This window comes from Bos javanicus, chromosome 11 (genome assembly GCF_032452875.1).
Source record: "Bos javanicus breed banteng chromosome 11, ARS-OSU_banteng_1.0, whole genome shotgun sequence".
Taxonomy (NCBI): domain Eukaryota; kingdom Metazoa; phylum Chordata; class Mammalia; order Artiodactyla; family Bovidae; genus Bos; species Bos javanicus.
The window spans coordinates 72,032,476-72,055,730 of record NC_083878.1 but is presented as its reverse complement, the minus strand read 5'-3'; the positions used below and the strand labels follow the sequence as shown (position 1 = coordinate 72,055,730).

Here is a 23,255-nt window from a genome sequence, read left to right as displayed (position 1 = left end):
CCTTGTAGCTTGGTTCTCTCAGTAGGAACTTCAGCTAGTGAGGGGTTCACTATTTGGAGAGATTTCCAGAATATATTTCCAGGAATGGGAAAAGCTTCTGATGGACCCTAAAACTGAATAGGTGGTGATTATGACATTTGGTTGATGGGCATTCTCTCAGGTACCTGCAGAGGGTGTAGCTAGTGTGGTCATGGCAATGAGACCTGTGGAAGGACCAGGTCATGAGGAAGTTCTGGTCTCAGGCTGGAACTTTACACTGGAGTGTCGGTTTTGTTCTGGGCTTCAGTTGCTGAATGTTTTAACCCTCATCCTTGAGGTTCAGGGACACAGTGCTCCTGTGGGCATCAAAGCACATCTCTCTAGGAAATTGTAGACCTCTGACCCCAATCCCAATGTGGTCTCTGATCTCGATTCCCATCTGAGGTCCTTCCTTTAGGTTCTTACAGACAATCCCCCCTCTGTCTCTCTTTGGGCCCTAAAAATGATCCCACTGAAGACTGGAGTTCAACATTCTGACAAATAGCGGAGCAGATGCAGAAACTGCAAGAGAAACAGGAAGCTTTTGTGCTCAATCCTGCAACTAGGGTGAGATCTGCCACTGCCCCTACCTCTTGCCCCCAACTCAGGATGGTTTGCCATCGAGGGCCTCTGATTTTAGCTTCCGTTACATCTTGTCTGGATTCCTGGCATTGTGTGTCTACTGAAATGTTGTAAATCACATCCTATTTTCTCATTTTGTTTTTCGTCTTAAGATGTGTTATTTCCGTTCTGGCCCTGTCTCTTAAATCAGTAATTGTTAAAGACCTAAATGGTCTAGGGGAAGTTTCTATTTAAAGACATTCTTTTGCATCTGTGTGTGTGAGTGTTGTTTTGCTAAGTTCCTTCAGTCATGTCCAACTCTTGGCAACCCTGTGGTTGTAGCCTGCCAGGTTCCTCTGTGGGTATTCTCCAGACAGAAATACTGGACTGAGTTGCCATTTCCTTCTCCAGTAGATCTTACCATATAGAAAGTATCAAGTAGACTGGTGAACTGCTTTATGTCTCTTTTATATGTTTAAATTTCAAATATGGGATTTTAAAAACAATGGGATGCAGTTTCATCCTTCTGCCTTTCTAAAAGTCTCCAAAATTGACTTGGACTTTCTAAGTCTCCTGTGCTCCTGTTCCTTTTGTCTCTGGATTGTGACTGCATCTCACTAGCATCATCTTCTCTTCTTTTCACCTTATAAAGTACCTTAACCAAATCCCTGATCCTCTCTGCCAGGGATGGGCACGTCTGTGACATTTCCTTGACCTTCCTTCTGCGAGATTGGAAGGCAGGAATTCCATATCACCCACAAGTTCTGTATGTTTCATCTCCCAGGGACTTATCTCTCCTCCTCTCTGCAATTATTTACTTTTAATCTCCTTTTCTCAAACTCTTCTTTTTATCATTCTCTTTGCTGTTATCTCTTTATCTGTTTGGTGTGTCATGTCACATATCATGTTATGGCTGCTTCATCGGTCTGTCCAAAGAACAGGAAATGTGGTGTCTGGATTAGTAAACTGCTATTTAAAAAGGGGAGGATGTAGTGGGGAGAAAGTTCTTGGGAAAAAGAAAAATCCTCTCTGAAAACCCTTATCCCCAAGTAATGGAAGACTCATTATTCTGGCTTTGTCTCCAAAGTCCTGAAAGTACCATAGAAATGACCAGAGTGGGGCTCTTTCTCTCTCCTCTTCTCTCAGTTAAGCTCTCAACCCAGCGTTCCTCCTCACAGCACACTGGGGGCCACTAGTCCTACAAATACCTGTGGAGTGGCCACTAACCAGAGCACATGTCCAAGAGCCACTGTAAGCAGACTGCACACACAGTGGTCACTAACTAATAAACTCCAGGACCCTCTTTCCACTCCCAGATTCTCCTGGGTGCCATCATCACTCCCCAACCTGAGGGCCTCAGTGACTCCTTCTGGATGAAAAGTAGAATCACCACTAACATCCTTCTGGAAGCCCTGTTGCCAGCAGCCCACAAGACTGTGGACCATTGTAGATGGGGCATTGCAGCATCTCCAAGGTAGGGAGGATCTGGACCAGAGAGAGATCAGAGTCGGGCAGCTGGGGGGACAGTGCAGATGGAGGAATGGCATATCCAGACCTGGAGACTGGGCTTAGCACCAAGACTGGGGCCCTGTTGGTCCTTCCCTGAGAAGGGAGCTGGATGGGGACACTGGTGGTCCCATGACACGGTCACGGCACCTGGCTTGTTCCCAATGGACCCTGGGTTTCTCCTGTCCAGACCTGATCCCTGTGCCCACCTGGGACATCCAAAGCTAACATGGCTTCTGAGAGTCTTTGCTTTGGGGATGGTCCAGGCCATGTGGGGTAGAGGTCATATTGCTGTGTGCCTGCTCCCCTCCCCAGGGTCTCTTGACTGGCTTCCATGTGGTTCACTTACCTCCTCGTCAACTCTCTGATCCCATCCTCCTCTCAGTGCTCTGGATGCTCTCTCCCACTCTCTGCTCTTTAGTCTTCCCACCAAAGCCCTTCCTGCCCTTCTTGAACGCAATCTGGCCCTTCTTCCTGCACCTCCATCAGGGACCAGCAGAACTTAGTTTCAAGGGAATTGTGCCTTCCCTTGAATTGCATGGGAGGGACCTGGGTTTTCTGAAGGGTGCACTGGGCCTGCCCTGGGAGATGGTCACCTTTCTCCCAGATGCCTTTTGGAAATCCTGCAGACATTTAAGTGGGCTTCTCAGGTGACCTATGGTCAAAGCCCCAAGATCACCACCCTTATGAAACAGGCCAGCAGCAGGTATGTAGATATATATTTGGAGGGAGGAAGTGGCTTGGGCAGAGAATGTTCTGAAAGCAGCGGAGACTCTATGGGATATGTTAATATGGGAAGTTCTAGGGATGGGGACCTGTGTGTTAGAGGGTCAGGATAGGCTTTTGGTTCATTTATTCCTATGCTCTTCCATTTGTATTTTTCTCTGATCTCTGAACTTTTTTCACTGTGATCGCTCCTCTCACGTCCTGACCTCTGACCCATACTCAGCCTGGTGAGAAAGGCCAAGTATACCTGGTTGGCTGGCAGACCCTGGGCATCATTGCCATCATGGATGGAGTAGAGTGCATGCATACCTTTGGTGCCGATGGGACTCCTGTCCAGACTTTCCTCCTGATTCTTCCTGATCCAAACCAATCGGTCTGCTATCCAAATTCTTTCCTACTCCAACCCATGGCGGGGCGCCTTATTCAGTGTTCATCCTGCTCTATCTAGATAGGCATTCAGTCAAATGCTCCTTCTTTTGAACCTTCACTCAGTCCTTGATCCCTTGCTTAGCTATGGCCTCCCATGTGTGTTACTCCACACCCTGCAGCCCGCTTGCCACTTTCCTCCCAGTCCCACTGACACCTTCCAAGCCTGGAACCTTTCTCTCCTATGAAGCCTCTCACTCCTCTCTCCCTGATTTCCTAGATTTCCGAGATGTCCATGGCTGTCTCATTGCTGATCGCAGTGGCATGTTTAACCTGGCGGCTGAGCTTATCAACCAGGTGGAAAGATGATGGGATGTGGGGAAGTTGGGAAGATAACTAGTGTGCAGAGGGTGGGAAAAAGAGGAAGGTGGAAACAGATAGGGGAATATTATGGGATTCCTTTCTAGAGAAGGGGAAATGGGTTAAAGGTCATGAGGCTTTGGGGCAGCATGGAGACAGTGTGGGAAGCTCTGAATTCACCCCCGTAACCTGGCTCTAATCCAGAGCTCTTCCATCAGCTGCGTCATCTTGAGCAAAACACTTTTTACTTCTTTGAGTCTTGGTTTTTTATTGTACATCTGTAGATAAAAGCTCTGGACTCAATGTCCTCTAAAGGCCTCTTTGGTCTCCAAGTCTGTGTGCCAGAGTTTTTCATGGGAGGGATTCTCTCCTCTTTTTCTGCCCCAGGGTCCCCATTTCTCCTTCTCCCAGGAAGACTTCCTGACTTCCATCCTGCCGTCCCTCACAGAAACTGACACTGTGCTCTTCATTTTCACCCTGGATGGTGAGAGGGAAGATGGGAATGGTGGGGTGAGTGGCTGGAGGCAGCAGAATGACTCAGAGGAACTATCACTTTTCCAGGTCTTAGGGTGTCTGCCCAGAGGTGGGGGCAGCAGTATGTATCCTGACTAGGCCCCAGGGCAGGAGGAAGAGCTGCCAGAGAGCTGCCCTTCCACTCTGATGGCCTCTCCCTCTCCTTAGACAGCCTCAAGGAGGTGCAGACACTGGTGGAGCAGGTGTAGGAGACCTCCAACACCCAACATCCAGGCCTTGGCACACAGCACCATGGGGCAGTCCCTGCCAGTGAAGGGCCAGACTTGAGGAGGGGACCCCAGGGAATGGTGACAGCCAGGTCTTCCTGGAGATGCTGCTCCTGCTCCTCTCTCTCTCTCTCCAGATCCCTCTGAAGAAGCCCTTCCCCTCCATCATCAGCATCACATGGCCACTGCTTTTCTTCAAATATGAAGGGAACTTCATCCAGGTATGAGGGATGAGGAGGTAACGTCTACAGTGAGGGGCACAGAAAAGGAGGGATCCCAGGAATTAGAAAACCCAGGGCTGAGACTTCCCTGGTGGTCCAGTGGCTAAGACTCTGCTCTTCTACTGCAGAGCACAGGTTCAATCCCTGGCTGAGGAATTAAGATCCCACATGCCGTGTAGGTGGTGCTAGTGGTAAAGAACCCGCCTGCCAATACAGGAGACGTAATATATGTGGGTTTGACCTCTGGGTTAGGCAGATCCTCTGGGGAATCGACACGGAAATCTACTCCAGTATGCTTGCCTGGAGAATCCCATGGACAGGAAAGCCTAGTGAGCTACAGTCCATGGGGTTGCAAAGAGTCAGACATGACTGAGCCATTAACACTTAACTTATGCTGTGTGGAATGGCCAAACAACAACAACAACAACAACAACAACAAGGAAAACCCAGGGCTGGAGGGTAGAAAGGGTTATTTGACCTCCACAAAGCCAGCTGGGCAAGTTCTTGTGTTCAGTTCAGTTCAGTTCAGTCGCTCAGTCGTGTCCGACTCTTTGAGACCCCATGAATTGCAGCACGCCAGGCCTCCCTGTCCATCACCAACTCCCGGAGTTCATTCAGACTCACGTCCATCAAGTCAGTGATGCCATCCAGCCATCTCATCCTCTGCCATCCCCTTCTCCTGCCCCCAATCCCTCCCAGCATCAGAGTCTTTTCCAATGAGTCAACTCTTCACATGAGGTGGCCAAAGTACTGGAGTTTCAGCTTTAGCATCATTCCTTCCAAAGAAATCCCAGGGCTGATCTCCTTCAGAATGGACTGGTTGGATCTCCTCACAGTCCAAAGGACTCTCAAGAGTCTTCTCCAACACCACAGTTCAAAAGCATCAATTCTTCGGCGCTCAGCCTTCTTCACAGTCCAACTCTCACATCCATTCACGACTACTGGAAAAACCATAGCCTTGACTAGATGGACCTTTGTTGGCAAAGTAATGTCTCTGCTTTTGAATATGCTATCTAGGTTGGTCATAACTTTCCTTCCAAGGAGTAAGCGTCTTTTAATTTCATGGCTGCAGTCATCATCTGCAGTGATTTTGGAGCCCAGAAAAATAAAGTCAGCCACTGTTTCCACTGTTTCCCCATCTATTTCCCATGAAGTGATGGGACCAGATGCCATGATGTTAGTTTTCTGAATGTTGAGCTTGAGGCCAACTTTTTCACTCTCCACTTTCACTTTCATCAAGAGGCTTTTTAGCTCCTCTTCACTTTCTGCCATAAGGGTGGTGTCATCTGCATATCTGAGGTTGTTGATATTTCTCCCAGCAATCTTGATTCCAGCTTGTGCTTCTTTCAGCCCAGCGTTTCTCATGATGTACTCTGCATAGAAGTTAAATAAAATAAGCAGGGTGACAATATACAGCCTTGACGTGCTCCTTTTCCTATTTGGAACCAGTCTGTTGTTCCGTGTCCAGTTCTAACTGTTGCTTCCTGACCTGCATATAGGTTTCTCAAGAGGTAGGTCAGGTGGTCTGGTATTCCCATCTCTTTCAGAATTTTCCACACTTTATTGTGATCCACACAGTCAAAGGCTTTGGCATAGTCAATAAAGCAGAAGTAGATGTTTTTCTGATGATCCAGCGGATGTTGGCAATTTGATCTCTGGTTCCTCTGCCTTTTCTAAAACCAGCTTGAACATCTGGAATTTCACAGTTCACGTATTGCTGAAGCCTGGCTTGGAGAATTTTGAGCATTACTTTACTAGTGTGTGAGATGAGTGCAATTGTGCAGTAGTTTGAGCATTCTTTGGCATTGCCTTTCTTTGGGATTGGAATGAAAACTGACCTTTTCCAGTCCTGTGGCCACTGCTAAGTTTTCCAAATTTGCTGGCATATTGAGTACATCACTTTCACAGCATCATCTTTCAGGATTTGAAATAGCTCAACTGGAATTCCATCACCTCCACTAGCTTTGTTCCTAGTGATGCTTCCTAAGGCCCACTTGACTTCACATTCCAGGATGTCTGGCTCTAGGTGAGTGATCACACCATCATGATTATCTTGGTCATGAAGATCTTTTTTGTATAGTTCTTCTGTGTATTCCTGCCATCTTGTGTTCTTGTGTTACCAGGTCACTAAGCAGAGTTCTCAAGTCAATGGGCTGCTCCATTCAGTTCTCTTGAGAAAAATGCAAAATATAGGATGGGCCACCAATCAGCTGACAGATATTCTTCTGTCCTTTTTCACAGGTTAATTATCAATACTAGAGTCATCTACACTATGCAGAAGCCTTTGAGGCATATTTTTTTTGCAAGTTTTCCTATGAGTTCACTGCAGATAACAGTACACTGATACAGTCCCTGCTCACTAAGGAAATTATGATCAGTACAAGCGCTGGTAGTAACTGTAGCAATAATAATCACTTTGGGTGCACTTTGCAGTTTAGGGTTTGGAGTGAGCACCAGGATGTCTGGATGCCACTTCAGCTCTGCTTTGTGGCCCAAAAGAAAAAGCAGTTTTACGTATCTCTGGTCCTCAGTTTTCACACACAACATCCCTTATCCTCCAGGAGGCAGAACCAGGCCCCTGAAAAGTGGGGCTGGACAGATGTGGCCTCATCCATTATTCAAACCACCTTCTCCAGGAAGCTTCCCAACTTGACCAGACAACAGCTGGTGTGCTCCTTACCTGCCTTCAGAACTCAAAGGAAGTCCCTCTCCCCCTGAGCAGGGAATCCACACTCCTTTCAAAGTGTATCTTTGTCTTTCCTTCTAAATGGTATTCATTCATCATATCCCTATTTCTCTTGGCATGCTTTCCACATTCACTATTGCTTTTGAGCTCTCACATCTCTCAGAAGTCTTTTCCAATTACACCCACCTTGTCTAGACCCCTTCCTTTTATGCTATATACTTCTTCACACTTATAGGTTCCATTGCATAGTCATAATACCTCATACACAGAGGCCTTTGCACTTTACAAAATATTTTATGTATGTTTTCTCAATCCTCTTAACAACCTCCTAGGGATTGTGTGTTCAATGTCCCCATTTCCCAAACGAGAAAGTTGAAATGAAGACATTAAGGGATTGTAATCATGACTATACAACTAAGACAGAAATCAGGCTTTTTAAAAATTAATTATTATTGCTTTTTGCTGCACTGGGTCTTCACTGCTGCAGGCGGGCTTTCTCTAGTTGTGGCGAGTGGGGCCTACTCTTCATTGCCATATACAGCTTTCTCGTTGCTGTGGCTTCTCTTGTGTAGCATAGGATCTGGGCTTGTAGGCCTCAGTAGCTGCAGCGTGTGAGCTCTAGAGTGCAGGCTCAGTAGTTGTGCCGTGAGGGCCTAGAAGCTCCACAGCTTGTGGAATCTTCCTGGACCCGGGATCGAACCCAAGTCCCCTACATTGGCAGGTGGATTCTTATCCACTGCACCATCAGGGAAGTCCAGGAGTCAGGATTTGAACCCAGTTTGAACCCAGGTTTTGTGACTCTAAATCCATGGTTTATTTCACCATATGGTATAAATTTCAACCATGTCCATGAGTTGTGTGAGACTCTTTTATTCATTCATTCAGCAAATAGTTTTAGAGTACCTGTCACATACCAGGTACTATCCCAGGGGTGGGGGATATAGTAGGGAATGATAATCTGTGGTATTTTAAAGCACTGTATTTTTAAAGAAAATTGTAACTGTGATAGCAATATATTTTTTTATTGTCAAAACTTTCAGAAATACAGAAATCAAAGAGGAAAGAAACCATCCATAATTCATCTTCTTCCAGGAAAACCCCTCAGACAAATTTTAGAGAATATCTCTCTATTTTTTAGTGCATATGTAAAATATTTATATAAAAATAGTATACTCGGCATGCTGTTTTTAACTTGCTTCTCTTTATTTAAAATTATAAACACCTTTCTGTACTAATGTTATTTACCTCATAATTTTATTTACTTACTTATGACTGTGCTGGGTCTTGGTTCCTTTGCATGAGTTTTCTCTAGTTGCGGCGAGTGGGGCCACTCTTCGTTGTGGTGCACGAGCTTCTCACTGTGGTAGCCTCTCCTTTTGCGGAACACAGATTATAGAGCCAGGCTCAGTAGTTGTGGCCCATGGGCCCAGTTGCATCCATGGCATGTTGAATCTTCCTGGACCAGGGGTTGAACCTGTGTCCCCTGCCTTGGCAGGAGGATTCTTATCTACTGCACCACCAGGGAAGTCCCTACCTCATCATTTAAAATTTTCTTTCTTTACTTATTTAGTTATTTATGGCTGTGCTGGGTCTTCTTTGCTGTGTGCAGGCTGCTCATTGAGGTGGCTTCTCTTACTGCAGAGCACCAGCTCTAGGGCACTCAGGCTTCAGTCGCTGTGGCACATGGGCTCGGTAGTTTCAGCTCTGGGCTCTAGAGCACAGGTTCAGTAGTTATGGCCCATGGGCTTAGTTGCTCTGAGGGACATGGAATCCTGACCAGGGATCAAACCCATGTTTCCTGCATTTGCAGGTGGATTCTTTACCACTGAGCCACCAGGGAAGCTCTCTGCTTCATCATTTTTAATGTCAGTATAGTATTCCTTGGAATGGATGGACCATCATTTTTTGCTCTAACCACAGTCATTAGATGTTATAGTTTCAACATTATGGCTTTTATTAAAGTGCTGCACAGAATATCCTTATACACATATTTGACACTCTCATTAGTATAAACCTCCAATAGTGGAAGCACTGGGTTAAAGTATGTCTAAAATTTTAAAGGTTTTTTGATGCATATTTGTACCTCCAAAAAGGTTTATGAACAGAGGGTAAAATTGGTTGTTCCCCCACACCCTTAAAATACTGGGTAGCATTGTTCTTTTGAATCTTCGCTAATCAGCAAAGGGAAAAACAAAAGGCATTGAAGTGTGAATTTATATTCCATTACTATGGAGATTGGCTGCTTAAAGATATTTGTTGGCCTTTGAATATATACATATATATATATATATATATATATATTTTTTTTTTTTTTGACTGCACTCTGCAGCATGTGGGATTTTAGTTTCCAGACCTGGGATTAAACCCATGCCCCCCTGCATTAGAAGCAATTATTATTGCTTCCTGAATATTTTTATCTTTTTCTATTGCTTCTTCATATCTTTTGGGCACATTCACCCGTTCTTTTTTAGGGTATTTTTTTCTTACTAATTTATAAGAGGGAGTATATATAGCAAGGATGGTAGCCCTTTTTTCCCATTCTATATTTTCCCCTGGTTTATTATCTTTAATTTCTACGTTTCTGATGTCGAGACACTTTATTTACACCTTTTTACATGGTCAGATCTATGAGTTTTTGTGTATGTGTTTGTGTGGTTTTTGTCTTTTGCTTGATTCTGGTTTTTTATCTTTTAAATGTACTGACATTGTTTAAAATAAGGAGGCTTCTTTTAAAGCTTATAAATCTTTAGTTGTAGAAATATTTTTGATGTAAAATCTGCCCACACTTTTATTTTGAAAACTTTTAAATCTGCAGAAAAATTGCAAGAATAGTACAATGAACACCCATATGCTTTTCGCTAGATTACCAGTCATTAACATTTTGCCACATCTGCTTCATCTCTTTTTTCCCCTGAATCATTTGAAATGTAATTGGAGATATGATACTTGACACAAATTACTGTGTTCCCTAAGAACAAAGGGCATTTGTCTCCATAATTACCACATAATTATTGCTCGAGAAAATGACAATTAATACAACATGATTATCTTATACAGACTATATTCAGATGCCCCCAATTATTCTTGTATTGTTTTTATCTTCCGGATCCAGGATCTGATCAAGAATAATGCGTTGCATTGCATTTCATTATGTTTCTTTAGTTTCCTTTAATCTGGCTGAGTCCCTCAGTCATTTTTTATGTTTTTCATCAAAACAGTGATGTTTTAGAAGTCTAGACCAATTGTTTCCCAGTATGTGCCTCACTTTGGATTTGCCTGATTGTTTTCTCATTATATTCACCTTAAATTTGGGGGCAGGATCCTGCATAGATGTGGCTGCTCCTTTATCATTGTATCACATGGGGAGGTTCCTGATGTCAGTTTGTCCCTTTGTTTGGTGGTGCTATGTTTGATCATTTGGTCAAGGTGGTGTCTGTTAGGCTTCTTTTTATCTTATTCCTCAGCATCTTTCACCCATGATTTTAGCATCCGCTAATGATTCTTGGTTGAATCAATTATTACTGTGAAAGTTTTCAAATGGTGATTTTTCTGTTTCTACCCTTCTGTCTACATTTATTAGCTGGCATTCTTCCGTGAAGAAAATCTCTCTTCTCTCCCCATCTTATCTACATTTGTTTAGTACTGATATGAACTCATGAATTTTTGTTGCTCAGTGTGTTTTAATCTATTCCTGTTATTACTCATTTTAATGCTCAAAATGCGAGCTCATTCAAGCTGGCCCTTGTGTTCTTGTGACATATCTATCCACATTAGCATTTAAACACTCTACTGTGCTGCTTTTTGCAAAAAAAATTTTTTTCCTGTTCTCTTATGCAACATCATACACTCTTTTATGCCTTGCATTTTTGCTTAACAAGATATACTGAAAATCTCTCCAGTTTATAAATCTCTTCTTCATTATTTACATTTGTGTGTGTGTGTGTGTGTTTATGTACCCAGGGGAGAATAGTATGACTTACAGTTGACTGTCTGTATCCATGGTTTCTCCCTATCTACATGTTGTTGTTAGTCACTCAGTCGTGTCCGACTCTTTTGTGATCTTATGTACTATAGCCTGCCAGGCTCCTCTGTCCATAGGATTTGCCAAGCAAGAATACTGGAGTGGGTTGCCATTTCCTTCTCCAGGGGATCTTCCCAACCCAGGGATCAAATCCACATCTCCTGCATTAGCAGACAGATTCTTTATCAATGGGCCACCAGGAAAGCCCCTCTCCACATGTAGAAGCACAAAATGTAGGGGCACAAAAATGTTGGCCCAAGTTCACCTTATACTTCCCCTGGTTCTGGCCATGAGATCAATCATTTTCCAAGGAACCCTGATTGTCAGTAGAAATTGATATTTAGAGAGCTAGGTACTTGGTATGCTCACTGCTCCTGGCTTGTTTTGCCTCCAAGCCCTTTCAGTAGAAAGAAAAGGAAATATATAAAGACATATGTTTTCAAAGACACATATATATACATGTACTCTGCTCCAACATCATCCGTATACTTATGCACCTGTTCAGTCCTGCAGTGAATACCAGTTTCGCAACTGCTACCCTCGTACCACTGTCACCAACAAACTTACCAAGAAGTGGTCAAGATTTTTGCAGTTCTTTTTGTCCTTTGGTCACATCCCACTCAAGGTAGATAAAATGTTCAAAAGTCACTTGTATTAATTTTTTTTCTTTGTGGTTATGTTATTAATGTGAGATACAGTTAGGTTCATTTGTTTTTGTTTTCAATTTCAGATTTTTTTTCAGTGTTTGATCTAATTTTATCTTTTGAACGTGTAAAATGTGAAAGTAAAAGTCACTCAGTTGTGTCTGACTCTTTGCAACCACATGGACTATACAGTCCATGGAATTCTCCAGGCCAGAATACTGGAGTGGATAGCCTTTCCCTTTTCCAGGGTATCTTCCCAACCCAGGGATTGAACCCAGGTCTCCTGCATTGCAGGCAGATTCTTTACCAGCTGAGCCACAAGGGAAATATAACATGATTTAAAAGTCAGAACTTAAGAAGTTGTCTTCTTCTCTATTCCTTCCCTCCCATTCCTACTCATTCCTGCAAGTAACAATTTCATTTGTGACTGACTTCTCCTCCTGTGTCTTTTTTTACCGAAAAAGTGTGCGTGTGCGTGTATGCTTTGCACTTCTTTCTTATACAGGAAGCAGCTTACTATATATACTCTTTTGTGCTTTTGCGAGGCACACTGAAAATAACTGCACTTTGGTTTATAGAACTCTGTTTTGAAAAGCATCTCTATTTTTATTTTTTTAAAGAAAGTGGTTTATTTATAAATTTATTTTTTAACTATTTTGGCCATGCTGTACGGCTTGTGGGATGTTAGTTCTCAGACCAGAGATTGAACCCAGGCCCTTAGCAGTGAAAAGCATGGAGTCCTAACCACTGGACTCCCAGGGAAGCTCCTGTAGAACTCCTCCTCATTGTTTCTCACGTTCAGGTGTGCTCTACATGTGCAAGGTCATTTGGGTAGTCTCTTCTGCAGGGCATTTGAACTGTGTGTTTATGTATATACATGCTGCTGCTGCTAGGTCACTTTAGTCCTGTCTGACTCTTTGCTACCCTATGGACTGTAGCCCGCCAGGCTCCTCTGTCCACGGGATTCTCCAGGCAAGAATACTGGAGTGGGTTGTTATGCTCCCCCCTCCAGGGGATTTCCCTACCCAGGGAGTCTCTTTTGTCTCCTGCATTGGCAGGCAGGTTCTTTACCACTAGTGCTACTTGGGAAGCCCTGTAAAATATATGAAATACACTCATTTTCTAATGATATGGTGGTCTTGATGATCCCTTGATTGTGAATTCTTTTTTTTTTTTTTTTGATTGTGAATTCTTTATAAATTTGAGATATTAGTCCTTTACTTCTGATAAACAGGTAACAATAGAACAAGGCAGTGGTTAGGGGCACTGATCCTCTGCACAGTGGAACATGGTGTAACTTATAGTTGACTCTGTGTACCCATGATTTCTCCTTCTCCACATTCCTGGGACAGGAGCATTGTAGTACTGTGTACTTACCATTGACACAATCCATGTATAAGTGGGCCCTTGCAGTTCAAACCCATGTTGTTCAAGGGGCTCTATATATTATATTTTCTATGAGTTTTAACAATACAAAAGTCTTTGCTTTAATATTTCTGGGGTAAAACTTAGCAGTCTATCTTTTATTGAATCTGTATCTTGAGAAACAGAAAGCACCCCTCACCCTACCCCCACCCCCAGACTGGAAAGGAACTCCATCTGTGTTTTCTTTTAGTACATGTTTTCTTCTAGTAAAAATGGTCTTTCTCTTGCTCTCTTTTATTAACACCATTTTTTAAAATGGAAGTCTGTTTATTTTGCAATGTTCTGTTAGTTTTGGGTGTACAACAAAGTGATTAAATTATATAGTATATATGATTCCTTTTCAGATTCTTTACCATTATAGGTCATTATAAGATATAAGATACAGTAGGTCCCTGTTGCTTATCTGCTTTATATATAGACATGCCTAAATGCTAGTCCCAAACTATCGTTAGGAGCTTATTCTTGTGTATAGGGTGAGGTATGGACTCAATTTTATATTTTTCTGAAGACTATACAATTTTCCCAGTATATATTTTTAAAGTTCATCTTTTCATAAGTGATATGAGATGCGATCTGTATCAAACACTCAGTTCCCAGGTGCAATGGTTTATTTCTGGAAATTTGTGTCTGTCTATTGATGTGCTAATATCATACTGTTTAAATATAGATACTTTATGGTATATTTAATGTCTGATAAGGGCTAGTCCTTGCTTCAATACTCTTCTGTATAACTACTGCCCTTTTTCCACATGAATTTATTTTTTATAAGATTTATTTATTTTTATTACTTTTTGGCTGTGGTGGGTCTTTGTTGCTATATGCAGGCTTTCCCTAGTTGCGGCAAGCTGGGGCTACTCTTTGTTGCAGTGCAGGGCTTTTCATTTTGGTGGTTTCTCGTTGCAGAGCATGGGCTCTAGAGCACAGGCTTAGTAGTTGTGGCACATGGACTTAGCTGATCCGAAGTTTGTGGGATCTTCCTGGACCAGGGATTGAACTAGTGTCCTTTGCATTGCAAGGCAGATTCTTAACCACTGGACCTACAGGGAAGCCCTCCACATGAACTTTAAAATGAACCTGTCTAGGTTCAAATATGTAAAACTTAAATATTTTTATGTTTGTTTGTGTGTGCTTAGTCCTGTCAGACTTTTTGTGACCCCATGGACTGTAGCCCACTGTGCTCCTCTGTCCATGGAATTTCCCAGGCAAGAATACTAGAGTGGCTTGCCATTTCCTATTCCAAATGGTTAGTGATATAACTCATATTTGATTGATATCTCCCCAGCTGCATAGTCTGACATGTAGCCGATAGCATCAGTACTGCATACTGGCCAGCTTTATTCTGATTGGTCAGATTTCTGTTCTTAAACTCAAGAGTGTTTGTTGATCACTTGTCAAGTATTTTCAATATGCCAGGGGTTTGTGTGACCAGCTATTTATAGGGCTGCAGAACAAGGAGGTGGTAGTAGTAGTATCCTGTTTCCTCAGCCCGGTTAGATCCAAGTACTTAATCCCCTCAGTTCCTTTACTGGATGCCTGGTTCCCTCAAAGATGTTACAAATGCAAGATATGAGGGCCCGGAACAGGTGATAATTAATACAGTCCCATATATTTGTACAACTTTTCAATTTCATTGTGATTTCATATCCAGGAAATGATTGTGGCTTATCACTAAATCAGAAGACCTGGATTTAGGTCCTGATTCTATGTTTCACTATTGTTATTTTACTTCTGACTTCTAGTTTCCATATATGTAGAAGTGGGTATAGAAAAAAATCTATTTCATAGGATTGTTTTAAGAATTGAATTAATTTTTCAATAAATATCACAGTAACCACGGTATTGATCAGTAACCATGTATCAGCCATTACCAAAGCAAATTTTGTCTGCACTTTTGATCCCTGGATTCCTGTCTTATAATAAGGCCCTGTTTATTCTGCTGCTTACTGATCCCTCATTTTTGATATCCCCATATATCTGCCATATTTAGAAGTTCCAGCATGAGCTAAGCACCAAGTGGGTGCTGAATACAATGAGTATAGGGGCCCATGTGCTTCTTGGGCAGATTCTCCAAAACCACATGTTGGACCTCCTCATTCATAACTCTAAGCTCTTCTGGTGAGCCCTGGCCATGCTGCAGGTAGGATGTGATGGGGTGGGGCTGGGTGGGGCCTGGCCCCAATGCCTAGGCTGCCATAAGAAGCATATTTCAGAGGAATGGAGATGTGTAGATGTGAGGGCTGACTTTTATTCTGTGCCTCTCCTCCTCCTCCTATCAAGTCTGTCCTCCTCTCTAAGAAGTCTGTGTGCACACATAGATGCGTGTTTGTGAAATTATAACTATTAGGCAAGAGTCCCAAGGTAGCTAGATCCAGATACGCAAAATGATGTGCTCTAGAACTTTCAGCATTTTCATACTGTTCATGGGGTTCTCAAGGCAAGAATACCGAAGTGGTTTGCCATTCCCTTCTCCAGTGGACCACATTCTGTCAGACCTCTCCACCATGACCCGCCCATCTTGGGTGGCCCCACAGGGGATGGCTTAGTTTCATTGAGTTAGACCAGGCTGTGGTCCATGTGATTAGATGGAATTCCAGTTGAGCTATTTCAAATCCTGAAAGATGATGCTGTGAAAGTGCTGCACTCAATATGTCAGCAAATTTGGAAAACTCAGCAGTGCCCACAGGACTGGAAAAGGTCAGTTTTCATTCCAATCCCAAAGAAAGACAATACCAAAGAATGCTCAAACTACCACACAATTGCACTCACCTCACACACTAGTAAAGTAATGTTCAAAATTCTCCAAGTCAGGCTTCAGCAATACGTGAACCATGAACTTCCAGATGTTCAAGCTGGTTTTAGAAAAGGCAGAGGAACCAGAGATCAAATTGCCAACATCTGCTGTATCATCGAAAAAGCAAGAGAGTTCCAGAAAAACATCTACGTCTGCTTTATTGACTATGCCAAAGCCTTTGACTGTGTGGATCACAATAAAGTGTGGGAAATTCTGAAAGAGATGGGAATACCAGACCACCTGACCTACCTCTTGAGAAACCTATATGCAGGTCAGGAAGCAACAGTTAGAACTGGACATGGAACAACAGACTGGTTCCAAATAGGAAAAGGAGTACGTCAAGGCTATATATTGTCACCCTGCTTATTTAACGTCTATGCAGAGTACATCATGAGAAACGCTGGGCTGGAAGGAGCACAAGCTGGAATCAAGATTGCCGGGAGAAATATCAATAACCTCAGATATGCAGATGACACCACCCTTATGGCAGAAAGTGAAGAGGCACTAAAGGGCCTCTTGATGAAAATGAAAGAGAGTGAAAAAGTTGGCTTAAAGCTCAACATTCAGAAAACGGAGATCATGGCATCTGGTCCCATTACTTCATGGTAAATAGATGGGGAAACAGTGGAAACAGTGTCAGACTTTATTTTTGGGGGCTCCAAAATCACTGCAGATGGTGATTGCAGCCATGAAATTAAAAGATGCTTACTTCTTGGAAGGAAAGTTATGACCAACCTAGATAGCATATTCAAAAGCAGAGACATTATTTTGCCAACAAAGGTCCATCTAGTCAAGGCTATGGTTTTTCTAGTGGTCATGTATGGATGCGAGAGTTGGACTGTGAAGAAAGCTGAGTGCCAAAGAATGGATGCTTTTGAACTGTGGTGTTGGAGAAGACTCTTGAGAGTCCCTTGGACTGCAAGGAGATCCAACCAGTCCATTCTGAAAGAGATCAGTCCTGGGTGTTCTTTGGAAGGACTGATGCTAAAGCTGAAACTCCAGTACCTCATGAGAAGAGTTGACTCATTGGAAAAGACCCTGATGCTGGGAGGGATTGGGGGCAGGAGGAGAAGGGGACGACAGAGGATGAGATGGCTGGATGGCATCACCGACTCGATGGACGTGAGTTTGAGTGAACTCCGGGAGTTGGTGATGGACAGGGAGGCCTGGTGTGCTGTGATTCATGGGGTCACAAGGAGTCGGACACAGCTGAGCAACTGAACTGAACTGAGAACTTTGAGCCCTTAGCTCTGCTTTCCTCTGGGTCACTCTAATTCTCAGGCAGGTGTTCTCCACTAGGTGGCAAACTGGCCACCAGCAGTGCCAGCTTAACATCCTACCAATCCAGCAACCCTGGTGGAAGGAGAGTTTATCTGTCCCTGTGATTCCTGCAAATACCTGAGGGAGGGTTCTCATTGACTTGTCTTGGTTCACATGCCTATCCCTTAGCCAGTCACTGTTCTTTGGGGGAAAGCAGCCCTCTGCCTAGGCCTGGGTCATGTGTTCCAATGGAGGAAGGGGCAGGAAGTGAGCGTCAATCAAACATATGTCACATGTAGCTATGAGAATGGGGGAACAATAATTCCCCAGAGGAAAATCAAGGTGCTGATGCCAGGAGGAGGAGAAACGGATGCTGAGCAGATAGCACAACAGATGGTCCTGAAAGTAGGGTTGCTAGATATAGCAAAGAAAAGTACAGGACACTGGTTAAATTTGAATTTCAGATAAATAAAGAATAATTTTTAGTGTAAGTATATTCCATGCAATATTTGAGACATACTTACTCCCTCTCTCTCTCTCTCTTTATATATATATATATATATATATTATCCATCTGAAATTCCATTTAGCTGGATATCCAACATTTTAATCTTCTAAATCTGGTAGCTCTACATGAAAGGGATCAGCCAACGGTCATTTAGTGAGCAACCACCAGGGCCCCAAAACAACTTTTTTTTTTTTTCAAAACAACTTTTTTAAATGAGTAAAACCAACCAGTCAACTGGGAAAAAAAAGCCTTCATGCTTTTCTTGTTTCCAAAGTTGGGGCAGGTCAGGGGGGCCAGAGTATACATGATCCAATCCTTACCATCCCAGTATGGCCCAGCTAATGGAGGAGAGACAAAGCCAACACTTGAAACAGAGAACAATTAAGTGTCAAATTGCATGATCCTTACTGCGGTCCAGTAGAATGTCAGAGAAAATAGAATCTAGGCACTATAGCAAAGCAGAAGGTTTCACAGAAGAAGCGATGTTTGAGCTAGGCCTGCAGGTTATGGCAGGGAAAGGTGAAAGGCAGGGCATTCTTATGAGAAGGAACATTAGCCGAGGCCCAGAGTAGGGATTAGGCATGATATGTGGGGGAAAAAGATCTGGAGTCATTTTCACAGAGTGGTGAGGGGTGATGCAGGAGCAGGAAGGTGATAAATTATGGAAGATTAAAAACCAAACAGGAATTTAGACTTGCCAAATGTAGCTAGATCTGTGCTGTCCAAGATGGCAGCCACTGGTCATCTGTGACTACTGGAGATCTTGAATTGAACTGAATTCTACATTTTGTTTAAAAAGTGAAGCAGTGTAATTTTTTTCATTAAATACAACTTTATTCTTTTGGTAGGACTTTATTTCACTTTTGCATTGAAATTCAGCACTTGACCTGAAATGTGCTGTGACTATAAAATGAAAACTGGATTTCAAAGACATGGTACAAAAATATTATAAAATATCTCACTCATAGTTAATTTTTAATACTGTTTATAAGTTGAAATAATATTTTGGATATATTGGATGAAATAAAATGACCAAAATTTATTTTACCTGTTCCTTTTTTAATGCAGTACTAGAAAGTTTTAAATTACATATGTGACTCACATTTTACTTCTATTGAACAGAGCTGAACTACATGGAGAGGAGAAGGGTGGTGAAAAAAAATAGAAGCAAAGTTTTCAGATGAACAGTCTTACAAGCAGCATAAAAGATGGATGTGGTTTGGTAGGAAACCAGAGGGAATGAGTTCAGTTTAAGATGACCAGCCTCTGGGGTTGGTGGGATGTGGCCAAAAATGTGATCAATTTGCTATTAATTCTCGAGTTTAACCCAGCCAATCAAGGCCCACCACCAACGCTTTTAGCCCAATTTTCCTTTATATCTGGGGATTTGAGTTTGGGATTGCTTACCAGGATGAATTTTCTGACTGGTCTTCGAGATCCCAGCCTCCCCATCTCCTGATTGCTTTTCCTTCCTTGACCCCATTCGCAGCTCCCCTGGCCTTCTAGCCCATCATTGACCTTCCCGCTTCTTCCATATCGGTTCTCCGGACAGCTGAAGCATGATGGTTCGAGAGCCTCCTTCAGGTGATCCACTTCCCTCAGCCACTTATGCAGGAAGCTCCCATCTTCCGTGTCCAGGTTGCACACGAGAAGGAACAGGTAACTCGCCAACTGCTAGTCATTTAGGAAACACCAATGGCAACCCACTCCAGTATTCTTGCCTGGAGAATCCCGTGGACAGAGGAACCTGGCAGGCTACAGTCCATGGGGTCGCAAAGAGCCGGACACGACTGAGTGACTTCACTTTCACTCTTCTGAGTGCTTGCGGTGTGTCAGGAACTTGACTTGGCACTGAATTTACAAAGCTCAGTGACACTCTGCCAGGAGTTCCCTGTTCATGGAGGCAACGTGGGTTGTGACAAGTATCAAGGAAGTGTGAAACAGGTACTACAGAAGTGCAGAAAAGGGGTCTTCAGTTTTGCCTGGAGGGGAGTTAGGAAAGAGAGGGAGAAGGGGTCTTTGAACTGGGTCATGAACCAGGCCTGGATTAAGTTTTCTGGGTCAGGATGAAGGCTTCTCTCTGCTCTTGACCCACCTCATTCTAACTTCTAGTCTTTGGAAACTCCCTTCTATTCTTTCATCCAACCTGGTAGCTTCTGACTCCCACACTGAATACGTGAGCTCCTCCAGGGTTCTTCCTCAGATGACCTCGTATTCTCAGGCTTCAGTTCTCCCTGCCTCTTCCCTACAGGTGATCCCCATAGACTTGCTGAGCCTCCTCTTCCAGTGCTCCAGTGCTCCATCCCCGAGGCCCAGGCACACCTGGCTGCAGCTCCGTCTGTGGGGCTGTGAGGAGCGCCCTCTCTCGGCCAAGTCGGAAGCGCAAGGCGGACCCCCCTGGAGACCCTCAAACCTGCCCGGCCTTGAACTGGTGTTTCTGGGCGCGTGCAGGGGGCCAGCCCAGCCCAGTCCACCCCTTGGAGACTTGCTGGACCAGCAGCAAGTGTGGTGGGAGGAGAGGCCCATTCTTCAGGAACACCAGCTGTCCGGGGTGGGGAGACAGTTTCTCTCCTGGGGGAGAGCTTGCTCTGCAGCCAGTGGTCTCCACTTCCCCTGGCATATTCCGATTTCAGAAGTACAACTGAATGTCGTCTTCTGAAAAGTTAACTTTCCACTCTCAGTTGATCAGAGTTAATAGATCAAAGTCAATAGATCAGAGGGGAACAGGAAGAATGGCATATGTTGGTCCCAACAACAGGCTTGTTTCTGTACTTCTCCGCCTACCTCCCAATTCCATTTTCAGTGGCCACTGACCCAGATCTTATTCCAGCTTCTTTATATTCCCCCATCTCCAACATGTAGGTACAAATGTGCACACACACACACACACATACACACACATATATTTCACTCCTACACAGGATCACACAAGGAAGGAGCAGTAGGAACTTAGCTAATTCCAAGGAAAGAGAGAAGAAATTGTGTCCCCAACAGAGGACATCCAGAAAATAACAATCCCGACACGACAGGATCCTCATCACTAGAATGAATGCTACATCCACACATTTTAACGTGAAGTGAGCATTGCATCTCCTAGCCAGTGTTTGCAAAGGAATGTAGGGAACTCTGGCAGAGTTGAACACCTTTCAGTGGTGGACCCAACACACACTAGAAACCCCAGTACATTTCAGACCTCAACTATCACCTGTTTTGACAAATCAGAGGCACCCTGGCCCATCCCAGACCCCTGCCAGCTCTTCAGTGCCTACCAGGTATGATCCCTGTAATAGAGAGCTGGCTCCCCCTTGTGGCCAGAGAGTACCTTGGCGCTAGATACCCAGGAACTCTCAGGGGACAAAACTTCTCTGAAGCTCACTTGAAACTTTTGGTACAAGGGTGACTGCTAAGGAGCCAAATAGATTTCAGTTTTATGAGAACAGAGTATTCAACCCTTTAAAGACAGCCATAAGGGCCCGCTCTATACCTGTGGGCCTCCAGCCTCTATTTGAACTCCCTTTTCTTGTTCTACATCTACATTTATGTGGCTACCTCGGGTCTTTAACCAATGTCCCCTTCCTCAACATCATTCCTATAGGGCCTTCTGATGGTCATCCATTTGGTTTTTATCCTCCACAAACACCTTTTCCTAACCCTACAAGTCAAGATGGGTAAAGTCAGGAAAAGGCTTTGCAAAGGCTTTCAGTTTCTCTTTACCCACAGCTCTCCCATGCACTCCGTTGGGTAAATTCTTCTCTCCTCTTGGCCTCATGAGCAGGGTCAGGTCAGAGAAGATACCCAGCTTTCCAGGACTGGAGGAGGCAAAGCCAACATGTGCAGTAGGCCTCCTCCCACATGTGGAATGGATAGAGTGCAGGGTCAGATTTCCCCAAGGCTGAATGCAGGACTACTCTGGAAGTCCAGAAAGTTTTCCTTTTTGTGTTTTTAGTTTACTTGCCAAGTGCTTGGATGGCGCAAAGACAGCAAGTGAATTCATTACATGTGCAGCTGCATGTGACACGTGTTATGAAAAAGGTGGACGACGACTCACCTTGGGAAACTTTAGTGGCTTGGCTATACTCTGGCACTGTAGAGCAGACAAAGACTAAGGTCCGATCCCTACCCTGTAGGAACTCACAAGCATATATGAGCAATTCCAGGATAGGGCAGAGATCACTGAAGTGGGTTAGACTACCAGGCTAGGTACAGAGAACTGCCAGAATTATTCTGAGGAGATTACAGAGTAGGCCAAGAGTCAGGGACAATATTGAAAGAAGATTGGGGTGGGGTGAGGGAACATTCCAAGAAAACCTAGGAAAGTCTGGAGACTTGCATGGGTGTGTAGATCCAGTATCAGAGAGTCAGGTCGTTGTCAGTGGAACCTGAGTTCTAGGAAGAGCTAAAGAGATTCACAGATCTTTTTTAGAACTATCCAGAAACAAAAGATAAGATGATAATTTTTACCACTGTATTTTAAAAAAGCAAATATCTGAGGTCAGGAACAGCTGGAGAGTAATCTATAACACAAGGCAGTAATTTATCCTGAAATGACTAAAAGAGTCTATCCCAGAAGACTGGGTTGGATTGTGGAAGATTATGGGGAAACAATTTCCCACTACATCAAAAGTACTTACTTTTGCTAGATCAAAAGTAAGAGGTGAGGAGGCAAAATATATCTGGACATTGCATATACTTCATATTTAATATATTTAAAAATTGAACTCATGATTAACATATTTTAAATCAACTATACCACAATAAAACACAATTTTTGAAAAAGAAACAAGAATGTAAACTATCAGAAAAAATAAAGTCCATCACAAGGCCAGAAGAGGTAAAGGGGGCATGACAAGTTAATACAATATAATGCCTTGGGTGTATCCTGGGCAGAAAAGGGGCATTAGTGGAAAAACTGATAAAATTCAAATGAAGTTTGGAGTTTAGTTAATAGTGAATGTACCAAATCACATAGTTTTTTTGAATGTACCAAAAAAATGAGATGAGATGAGATGTTAACATTCAATGAAACTGGATACATGCTATATAAGAACTCACTGTGCTATCTTTGCAGCTTTTCTGTAAATTTAAAATTTCCAAAATAAAGTGTTTTTTCTTTTAAGGTCAAATTTATTGTCATAAAATTATTTGTAATATAGTATTATTCTTTTCTGTGTTGGTTATATGTTTTAAATATAGCAGTGTATACATGTCAGTCCCAAACTCCCACTCCATGCCTCCTGTTCTCCCTCCCCCAGAAACCACAAGTCTGTTTTCTATATCTGTAAGTCTATTTCTGTTTCATAGAAAGTCCATTTTGTCATATTTTATTAATAGTTGCCACATATAAGTGGAGTAACAAGTAACATATTCAGATTTTGGTTTATTTTATATCCAATATTACAACAAAGGGATAGAGAAAGGTTGA

The 23,255-nt window shown here is 43.2% G+C and overlaps 1 protein-coding gene across 1 annotated transcript in view; it reads left to right on the top strand.

Moving 5' to 3' along the window:
• Nucleotides 1-22,982, top strand: part of GCKR (glucokinase regulator) — a 30,269-nt gene extending 7,287 nt beyond the window's left edge. Inside the window, 14 exon segments of the mRNA XM_061431384.1 lie at nt 480-585; nt 1,896-2,053; nt 2,693-2,795; nt 3,035-3,129; nt 3,456-3,534; nt 3,925-4,021; nt 4,219-4,274; nt 4,276-4,320; nt 4,415-4,498; nt 15,262-15,411; nt 19,406-19,492; nt 20,085-20,123; nt 20,126-20,174; nt 20,177-22,982. Coding sequence (XP_061287368.1) covers nt 480-585; nt 1,896-2,053; nt 2,693-2,795; nt 3,035-3,129; nt 3,456-3,534; nt 3,925-4,021; nt 4,219-4,274; nt 4,276-4,320; nt 4,415-4,498; nt 15,262-15,411; nt 19,406-19,492; nt 20,085-20,123; nt 20,126-20,174; nt 20,177-20,478 — 1,450 coding nt within the window. The 3' untranslated portion in view covers nt 20,479-22,982.
• Nucleotides 22,983-23,255: the final 273 nt, after the last annotated feature.